Source organism: Zalophus californianus, chromosome 1, assembly GCF_009762305.2.
Source record: "Zalophus californianus isolate mZalCal1 chromosome 1, mZalCal1.pri.v2, whole genome shotgun sequence".
NCBI lineage: Eukaryota > Metazoa > Chordata > Mammalia > Carnivora > Otariidae > Zalophus > Zalophus californianus.
Window position 1 is genome coordinate 212,382,153 of NC_045595.1, and position 10,544 is coordinate 212,392,696.

The 10,544-nt window shown below is 58.8% G+C and overlaps 1 protein-coding gene across 1 annotated transcript; it reads right to left on the minus strand.

Moving 5' to 3' along the window:
• Positions 1-3,057: 3,057 nt before the first annotated feature.
• Positions 3,058-6,178, minus strand: TFF1 (trefoil factor 1). Its single transcript, XM_027586307.1, has 3 exons — positions 6,069-6,178; positions 3,677-3,829; positions 3,058-3,233 (listed from the first exon to the last, which is right to left on the minus strand). The coding sequence occupies exons 1-3, from the start codon at positions 6,142-6,144 to the stop codon at positions 3,217-3,219; spliced, it is 246 nt and encodes an 81-aa protein (XP_027442108.1). The 5' UTR covers positions 6,145-6,178; the 3' UTR covers positions 3,058-3,216.
• Between the last annotated feature and the right edge of the window lie 4,366 nt (positions 6,179-10,544).

Consider the following 10,544-nt stretch of genomic DNA (forward strand, 5'->3'; position numbering starts at 1 on the left):
GAGATTCCGAGTCTAACGAAGATGCAACTCTCTCCGCCGCTGGCTGTCTACCTAGGAGATCCCCACCTCCCCCCGAAACATGGAGCTCCCTCCACTAGAGAGGTCTAAACTTTTGTCTGAAGTCCTTGAAGGACATGGGAAGTTCTAGAAGGTCCCCTGAGTTGCTGCTTTCCAGGCTGGTAGGAGATGGGCAGGATGGCACAGCTTTGCCAGGTGTTAAATGGGTCAGGTTGGCATTTCAGCTTCGTGCCTAGTAAAACCAAGCCACCTTTAAACAGACACATCACTCCATTGCATTGCTCCGAGGTGGAAAGCCTGTTTCTAAAAGCAAAATAGAAAATATATAAAATTTTCCCCTGCCAAGCAATGTATTCAAAGATAGCCATTATCAGGATGGCCTCCTCTCTTCTGAGGGAAATCCAATGGTGCAAGTTGCAGAGGGCTTGCCCCCAAGTGGCCGCCCTCAGCCCAGTTTCCCCAGGGCCCTTTAAGAGCCGAGTGTGTGTGTGCGCGTGTGTGTGTGTGTGCGCGCGCGCGCACGCCTGTGCATGCCTGTGTGTGCATGCGTATGAGAGACACGTCCTTCCTCATGCCTTATCAGCAGAACTGTTCCCACGAAGGCACTTTATTGTCACAGCTGCCTGTTCCCACCCCTCTCCCCAAGGTGCCTCAAGGACTCAAGGGGCCTCAGGCAGCCGTCAACTGGCCACCCTGGACTCTCACTGCTGGGAGAGGGGGCCTGGAGGGTGGCCTAGAGGGGCCAGGAGGGGCCTGGGAGGGGGCTGGGAGGGACCCAGAGGGGGCCTGGAGGGTGGTGGTCTGGAAGGGGCCGAGAGGGGGCCGGGAGGGGGCCAGGAAGGTGTCCAGGGGTCCACCCCACAGGCTGTGATGACTTCTCTGTGTTCCCAGTGCTAAGGGCACAGACCCTCACATTGTCGCTGGGCCTCTCTGTCCTGCCAGCACTGTCCATTCTCTCCTTGAACCCAAGGAGGAAGTCGCACGTCCCTAGTGCCCCCTGCCCCCAGCTCCAGCCTCTGCACCTGCTCGTGCAGCCTCGGCCTTCACCCCTCAGGCTCCACAATCCACCCAGCAAAGCTTCAGGGAGATGGGGCCACCAAGGGATGGAGGGACAGATGCCAGAAACCTGCCCTGAGCATTCCTTGAGGCACTCGGGTTCTGGAGCTATCGAGGTGCCCCACCCATCGGCTCTCTGTCAGGCCCCCCACACTGGCTGCCCGACTGTTTTCTCTCCCTCCCCTCAGCTGCAGCCTACAAGCGGATGCTTGGGGAGGTTACAATTTTCCACAAGGACCGAGTGGCCTAGACCACTCCCTGGGTCCCACCTCCCGGGCAAGGACAGAAGGACATGTGTCCCCACCAGCCTGAGGCAGGGCCATCCCGGCAAGAATCCCCAGGCTCTCTCTAGGCCTGCGGTCCAGATGGTGGAGCCAAGATCATGCACCCGCACATCCTGGACGGCCCATGGTGGATGGCGGACCTGGATTTCTCCCCGTGTCGCATGCTGGGAGGGGGAGCTGAAGCCACTAGCCAGCCCTCCCTCACTGGGGACCCACCCAGTCAGTCACCTTGTCACCTGGCTGGGGCCCCCCGACCTGATGCATTCGCCAGGAGAAAGGCCCATCCCTGCTGGGCACCCCCCAGCCACAGAAGCACTTCAAGTCATGGAGCCCCCGGTCTGCATGTCATGGAAAGTGTCACCAATGCCACACAGCTCTTGGAGGGGGTGATAAAGGGAGACATCCCATGATCAAACTCCCCGCTGTGTCAGCCCCGCTAGAGACCTCATCTATTCAGTGCGTTAGGGCACGTGTGGCACGGGAAGGAACAAGATGGGGGGGTGCTCTGGTGTCCCAGCCCCCTCCCAGCTTTCTCTCATTGCATCCTTGAAATTATCAGTAAGCCTGTGATCCACGAGGGTGGGCAGGCCAGTCGGGCTGTGGGTCTGCTCACGCAGGCGAACGGGTGAACATTCCCGGCCCCGTTCTCGTCAGTCACGGGGGGTGGAGACGGGGGATGAAGATAAGGATGAAGGATCATTTGGGAGGGAGTTGGTTTTGAGAACAAAGACATGCCTTTTGACTCTCCCCACACCTCCCTCTGTTGCTGCTCACTTCTGATGCTGAGCCTGAGGTTTCCAGCCGAGAGAGAGAGCCTGAGCTGCACACATGGCTTAGGGAGAAGTTGCCAGGTGCAGAGGAGGGAACAAATGAATTGCCCGCATTCCTTTAAACAGCTCAAGGGCCCAGCCTGGAGGACTCAGCCTAAGCGGTTTCACGTTGGGTGAGAGTGTGCCCCCACCCGTGGTAGCCGGGCCCTGGTAATGTGCTATCGAGGAACAGGAACGCCAGCCAGCAGTGCTCTAACCCATCAGGACATTTGGGTTGACTCAACATGAAGTCTCAGGGTGGGTGAGTCAAATCATAGCTCAGGGATGTCAGGGCTCTAGTTCTATGGCTTTTCCTCATTAGCACAGAAAGGCTGCTTGAAGCACCACATCGCACTCTCACACCACACATCCAAAGGCAGGCTGCAGGGGCTGGCCAGGGCAGCAAGAGGGAGCTCTTCTTCCAAGGAGGAAAAGTCATTCCCCAGAGCCTCCAAGTAGATGCCCTCCCGCTTCATGAGTCAGAACGAAGTCCTAGAGACTCCTCCAGCTGAAATAGTGGCCCCCGCTTTTTATAGACTGGAAATCAGGTAAGAAAGAAGGTGGGGAATGAGTAGCAGGTCCCCAGAAAACAGGCCTGGTGCTCCCTGTCAGCGGGGAAAGCCCATCTGCCCGGCGCTGGGAACCAGAGCAGCTGTACTCCCCAGGATGCTCGAGCTGCCCGCGACAATCTAACAGCCTTGTGCACTGACACCCGGTGCTGGCACACACACCTCATTCCCTCCTCTGACCCCCACGCCTCCCCGAGGTGGGGTGAGCCTATGTAGGATGAGAAGCCATACGTGGAAATGGTGTACCTCCCTCTCCAAGAAAGGATAATCATTTGCAATTTTTTAAAAAGAACTGAAAGCACGAGTAACATTCATCTCCTTTAATCGTTAAGCCAATTTTGAGTCCAGGGGCGTGTGCCATCTGTCCAGGAGCCGAGGCGCGGATGCGGAGGGCCCCGAGTGCCTGCCGGTGACGTGGCTGGGCTCCCGGCCGCCGGCCGAGGCCATTGCAGCTCCTGGCGCCGCGGCCCCGAAGCGCATCTAGAAGGAGCACTCCTCTGAAGGGTGAGGTGTGAGAAGGAGACACAGGCAGTGAAAACCCCACGGTTTGTTCACTTGTGAATAACTACAGAGATGCCACTTGGAAGCACCAAGGGGAAAAGTCCTTAGAAAACACTCCCCGCCTTCCTATTTCAGTTACTCTCTCCAATCCCACCCAAGCAGGGATAAAGCGCTACCAGGATCCTTCACGGGCTTGCACTCAGTGATGTGAAGAAACACAGGGACAAATAGGGCTCCTTGCCAAGCGGTCTCCCAGCCTGGTCTTTGTGTCCCCAACCCGACATCAGCCTGATGCAGGCTGGACCACCTCCCCACGCTCGCCCGTGGCCCCTGCTGCGGGTACAACGCAGCTGGCCGCGCAGACTAGGGCCCCGCGCTCCCATGAGGTTTTCTCCCTAATCTTACACCTTCAGACCCTACAGGGCCTCCCTGGCCATACCGTCGGCAGCGTTGTCCACGGCCACAGGGTGGAAGCACCACGGGACTCCACGAAGAGTGTTGTCGAAACAGCAGCCCCTAGCTTTACACTGGGAAGACGTGATACCTGGAGGGCCGCAGTTTGCTCTCTTGGGGGGGTCCACCACACACGTCTCTGGGGGTGCAGGGGGTAAGAGGGAGGGTAAGTCGCTGGCTGATGCCCATCTTCCTTCTCCAGTTGAACCAGCAGCCAGCTGGTGCCACAGATGGGGACTTAGGGCTCAGGCTACAAGAGGGGTAGCCCAGCCTCATGTCCTGGTAGGAAAACCCTTCAGCTCAGGGCAAAGGCAAGGTGCCCGGGATTTGCAAATTTTACACCTACCTACGTAATTTATCCCTGCATTCGTTCACTTCAACAAACAATCCTTTAGCTTTATTCAATCAATAAATATCTATCGAACACCATCTGTGTGTGCTAGAAACGGAAATTAGCACCGCAAAAGTAGACAGTGAAGGTCGCTCAAGCACCGAGCTCATGTTGGGCCCCGTGCCAGGGGATGGACCCAGGAACTAAAAACAGAGAAGTCTTGGTTAAGAAGCTAACAGTCTAATGGAGGAGAAGAGCCAGTGAATGTACGGAACAGCACCGTGAGGCCACCCCAGTGCACTGAAGGCACGCACAGGAGGCACAAGGACAAGGCAGAGAACAAACCAAGGAGGGCTTCCTATGGGAGGAGGTTACCAGGTAGGATGAAGGACACAATGGGTGTAACCTGCAGAGGGAGCAGGTGTTCAAAGGCAGTTGAGAAAGAGCAAAAAGGTGTATTTTAGGAGGTGTAGTCCGTTTGCAGGAAAGACAAAGAGGCTGGGGTGGGGTGGACTCCTTCAACCTCTCAGCAGCTTTAACCCGGGGGTTGGGGGGGGGAGATGGGAGCCAGGATGGTGGAGAACACGCGGGTTGGGGGGAGACACGCTGGGGAGGCAGGGCTGCCGTGTGGTCTACACATGGGAACTGCGGGGGCTGAACCCCGTTAACCCAGCCAGGCATTGAGAAGGTGAGCTCACGCGGGAGCTGCCCTCCACGGGCTTCTGTGTCCTCCTCCACGGATCGCCTCAAGCTTTCTCTGAAGGAGGGGTCTGTGGCTTCGCGGGAAAGGTCTGGCCCATCTCCCACCCACCGGCTGGGGGGCCTCTGCAGGACTTCAGCCTCCCCGCGTCTGGCTCCCCGCCGGAGAGGGAGGGTGGCGCCCCCACCCCCAGGGCGGTTGTGAAGCCAGGAGGAGCCGTGTGTGCACGTGTGCGTGCGTGTGTGCTTGCGCACGCTCAGACATGGCTCTGTGTCCTGCCCACCTGCCGGGGGAGGGAGCGGCAGCTGGGGTGGGATGGGGCTCCAGGTTTCCTTGCTCTGTCCACCCCTTTACCAGCACAGGACGGACCTAGGCGGGAACGGTCTCTACCGGGGCTGTGCTCGCAATCGAGTTTCTGGATGCCTCGTGACAGGACTGCTGGCGCACAGAGAAGGGGTGAGCCTCGGGCCCGAGGGCCGAGCGGGGTCGGCCGCGGAGAGGGATTCACAGCCCGGCCCGGGGGCGGCCGCGGGGCCACACTCCTGGGCATCCTCCACGGCAGAGCCGCGTCTTCTCCAGGCCCAAAGCCCGCGTGTCCTTTCTGGCCTTAGCCTGTCCCTGCCTTGGGGACCTTCCAAGTGGCCACCTGGTGCCTCCGTCGTCCCTCTGCCCACACCCCTTTCTTTGTTGTTCTTCATCGGGTCCTCGGAAGGTACCCTGAGATGCACAGAAACCATGGTTCCTCTTCCCCTCCTCAGACCTCTATGGAAATCCTGGTTTTGAAAACCTGGGAAACTTTACAACAGCGTCTAATGCAAATAACACTTATTGAGCACAGGGCAGCTCGCAAAGCGCTCTCTGAAGGCCTTGTCCCACCCCCGAGCCCCTCGAGGCCGATGTCCTGGTCCAGGGGCTGAGATGGTGGCTCAAGGGAGCCAGGCGCTCTGTCGCTTGTGGTGCCCACGGAACCCGCACACCGGGACCGCAGAGCCTGCGGGGGTCCTCAGGGGATGCTCGTCCATGGAATGGGCCCTTGGGCATCTGGGTGGCTTTGACCAGAGGCCGGCTTGGACATCTGGGGAGCTGTTCTCCCACCGCATCTCCGAGACTGCCCCTTGAGAGCCGGTGCTCGGGGCGTCAGTGCCGGACACAGCAAGCAGTGATCAGGGCGCCCATGTGCTCACAGCGGTGCTCAGAGCTCCCATGGCCGTGGTGGCCCGGATGCTGCTCTCCATGGGCCTTCTCCCTCCCAAATCCTCCCAGGGCCCAGCATGGCCCTCAGCTCAAACACATGGTCTGTGGCTCAGGCACCACCACGAGGGCTGATGCGGGAGGGGGGCCGCTTACCACGCTCGCCCCGGGCCAGGGAGCTGAGGGTCAGCACGCACACCAACATCAAGACGCAGATCACCCTGGGCTCCATGGCGGCCGTGACCTTCCTCTCTGCTCCAGGGGAGACCACGAGTCAGCGATGGGACCCTGTGCAGGCCCTGCATTTTATGCACAGGCTCTGTTTGCCTAAAGAGTGTGGGGTAACATTTGCCTAAGGAGGGATCCCCCAGTCCTCCATTCCAGGTAATCTCCACTGATTAAAACAAGTTTGCTGATGGGGCAAGTGCCAAGGTGCGTAATCATCCTGAATGAAGGACTCGAGGTTCAGAAAGTCCCTCCTGTCCCTTGGGCCTGACCAGATCGCTAACCGCAGCGGAGGCCCTCCTGCAGATGTCAACATTACACTCACGGAAGGGTGACTCATGGGAGAGCCGGCCCCAGAAGGCACAGTTGTGCCAACAGTGGCTCATGGGGTCGCCCCCCACGGCGGTCCGACTTGGAGCCGATGGGGCCCGCCCACCAGGCTGTCCTGTCAAGGGTGGCAGGCCAGTGGCCTTCAACTATTTTGAGAACCCAGGTCTGGGGGAGGGCCGTGGCCGCACAAGAGGGTCAGGAAAGGAACAGGCCCACGCCCCCTCCCCCCTCGGCCCCGGGCCCTCGGACTGCAAACTTCATCTTTTCCGAGAGTGCCGTCTGTTGGGCATTCCCACGGCCACGTCGTAGGTCAGCCAGTGTGCCTCACAGGGGAAACGTGGCTCATCCGGAGGGGTTCTCCCTCCAGTTGGCACTGACATTGAAAACTCAAGAATGGGGGCGCCTGGGTGGCTCCATCAGTTATGCATCTGACTTCGGCTCAGGTCGTGATCTCGGGGTTGTGGAGTCAAGCTCAGCATCGGGCTCTGCGCTCAGCGGGGAGTCTGCTTGAGATTCTCTCTCCCTCTGCTCCTCCCCATCCCCCCCTAAAAAAAAGAAGGGAAAAAAAAAAGAAAACATGAAAGTGTCCAACATCCTACCTAGAGGAATTGTGTATTTCAACTTATTTACTTAAATTAATTTTTCTGTTTTTCTCTTTCCCTCTACAGCACAGTCCTTTCAAAAAGGAAGCTGTATATATACGAGCAACCGTCTGAACTGACCGAGCGGGAGTGCTCGTGCCTCCGGGGACCCCTCTCCCTGTTTCAGGCCCCACAGTAAGGCTCCTCAACCTTGTGCTTGAAGGGTAACCTCGGGCCAGCCCTCCCCTGGCCCCACCAGGTCCAGCTCTGTTCTCTGAGCCCCAGGGTCCCCAGTCCCCTGCTGCCGCACCACGTGGAGCATGCCTGTCCCCCAGGAGAGCGGAAGGTCGGTGAGGCAGGGGGCTTCGTCTGCTCTGTGCCTTCTGGTGGCCCTGCACCTATAATCGTTCTTATCTTATTCAATAAACATCTGTTGAGGAATGAATGAATCAACGAATGAATGAATGAGCAACAGGAGAAATATTTTTTCCTCAATGAACAATGAGGCTCCAAGAATTCGCCTTGGAGAGGTGTTTACTTTTCTAAGTGACCTGGTGAATCAGTCCGGCAGCCCCTCTGGGAGGGGAGCCCCAGTCAGAACTGGGGGTGCCACATTCTTTGTGCCCTCCGCCCTGAGCCCAGCACCCCCCAACCCGAGCTGTCCAGTGGGGTCTCCAGAAGAGGCTCGATGTGCAGGACCTGGGGGCGGGGGGCGGGGGGCGGGGTTAGGGCACAGATTCCTCCGTGGAGGTGGTTCAGTTTGCCAGAAACGGTGTGTGGGGGTGTGCCGGATCCGCAGTGATGCTCATGGTCACGGAAAACCACCCCTAATTTCTCAGAGCGAAAGGGGAGCTCTCAGACACAGAATTGCAAATTGCGCAACAATTTGGAAGAAAAGTGTGTGACTGTCAGTGGAGCTGATGCTACATAGACTTACAATCCAGCAGTTCCACTGGTTCTGGGTCTGGCGTGTGTCCCGGATAAACCCCACACTTAGGCAGAGGGAAGCAGAGACAAGGATGGTCTTTGCAGCATTGCCCGTGATACCTTTAATAAAAAAAAAAAAAGAAGGAAGAAAAGGAGAAATGGAGAAGCTGAAAAGAAGGAAGAACGAGGAAGTAAGGAGGGAAAGAAAGGAGGAAGGAAGGAAGGAAGGAAGGAAGGGGGAGGCAATGTGAATGTTCATAAGTGTGTATGGAAAAGGAAAAGGGGGAAGAGTGTAAGGCACATGTGTGCATCACGACCCTGCAGAACATGGGAATGAATGAATGAATGAATGAATGAATGGAAATGAGTGAGTACTGGCAGCGAAGCTGATGGGGAAGCATGAGAAGGGCGCTCGCAGCCCGATGTCGGGCTTGCCGCAGGTTTCCGGTGCGTGGAGCCGGGTGGAACTGTGAGAGCTGCACCCCATGAGCTAAGGTTGCCCGGTGACATGGGGGAGGCTGCTGACCTGCGTGTAATGGGCGCATCTGGGAAGTGGGGACAGAGACATGGATCAGGGAGGGCACCAAGGGCCACCAACGTGGGCATCATGTTCTATTTCACGGAAGGAAATCTGAAGGAAGTGTGGTGGGGAAGTCAGCATCTATTAGGGGGGAGACTCGGATCCACAGGTGTCTGTCCTGTCGTTCCGTGTGTGTTTGCAGTGACCTCCTGCTCCGTGGGGACTGCTAAGCACCCTTAGTCCGGTGCTTAACCAGTGGAGCCACCCAGGTGCCCCTGGTTGGTTTGTTGTAAACGGCAGTCTAGTGAAGCAGGAAACGCGCTGGGTTGAGGGCTAACCTGCTAACGAGTCAAGTCATGCGGTGCAAGGTTCTGGAAAATGCAGCGCCCGACCCCAAGATGCCCCAATCTAATGCGATGCTCACCGTTCAGGCCCCATAGCCACGGCGGGACCCCTTGTTGAGGGCCCCTCTCCCCAGGGTCACACCGCAGCTCTGGCTTGGCCTGATAGGTCTCCCACCCCAGCACCGTGCGCCTCAGTACAGGGGTGAGGGTGTGATGCAGGGGCTGGTTCCTCCCGTCTGCCTTCACCGCCCTCTCTGGGCCCTGTCCACCGCCTCCTGTTCTCTGGCTTCTGGCTGCTACGAGCTGTACTCAGGAGGAGGTGAGCTTGGGGTTTTATCTCCCGGGTCCCTCCCTGTGGGGTCACCTTACATGGCCGCATCCCTGTGTCCAGCCTTCTGCTAATGGTGGTCTTGCCCAGGCCCCTGTGCGGACCCCTCTCCGTGCTCCTCCAGGCTGAGGGGTGTGCTGCCCCCACTGAGAAGCTAACAGTCTCTCCATTTCACCCTCCCGGAGTCACCCAGATTGAGGGGGACAGGTCTGCTTCCCACCAGGCCTCTGAGTGACACAGAAATTGCTACCGTGGTGACCCCATCACCTCACGCACCGTGGAAATGAGCCCCTGAGGTTGGCCCCTCGAGCGCATCTGCTGGTCAGGAATTGGGCACCGGCGGCCACGGCAGGGGGCGGTGTCATAGCATCTCAGCTTAACGGGGCGGTGACATGGAGTGAGGTCATGTGATCAAGATTTGGGGTCAGCCCTGCACAGAATGGAAAAGGAGAGGACGGAGGGTGACGGTGGCGGGGGCGGGGGGAAGGGCGGGCCCCCGAGAATGGGCGGCCCAGTTCCCAGAGCCGCAGGGCAGGCCGGGGCAGCCGGGGTGGACGGCCCTCTCCTGGCCGGGCAGCCACAGCTAGCCATCAGCCACTCCAGCTCCCTTACACCAAGATCCTGGTAGCCGTGAGCCACGAGACACGCAGCTGGGACATTCTGGGCAGGAACGTGCCGCTGGGAACTTTGAACCCTGAACCAGCCCTGGACCTTCCCCAGCGGCAGAGGCAACCCCTGGTCGTCTGTGGGAGGGGCAGCTCTCCTACCCACAAAGCTTCCGTGGACCACTGACCGAGCTCGGCTCACAGAGCGCAGGCAGGGTGCCACCCTCCTCGGGGCCATTCCTGACGTGGCTTCCAGGTGCATCAGGTTAGACCCCTCCCAGCCCAAGGTTGCTGGGAGAGAGCCTGTGCCCCGGAGGAGCCTGGGGGGTGTCGAGAGTGGAGGCAGGCAGTTAGGCCCTGGAGAAAGAAGGACCCAGCTCAGAGGACTGATGTCCTCACACCCACCCAGCGTGCAGGACAGGTGCACCAGCACAAGCACACGGGAGGCTGTGACCGTCTTGCGGGCGGGACGGAGCCCTGCATTTGGCGGTGGCCAACGGCTCATGCAGCAGACATGCCGGAGCGTCCCAATACATGGCAGCCTCGCTACTCAAGGCAGTCTGCTCCCTCACAGACTTTGTGAAGTCAAAATGCATTCTGGAAAGTTCCCAGCTGCTTCACGTGCACAGAAGATGTGGGAAGCCTGGTGCTGCAGCAGGGGTTGGGGTCTCAGGCTCGAGGAGGCTTTGGCACCGGAGTGGATCTGTCATGCTCACCCTTCTCAGCCACACTGGGAATGGCCGGAGCATGATCCCATCACTCAGAGGTTCAG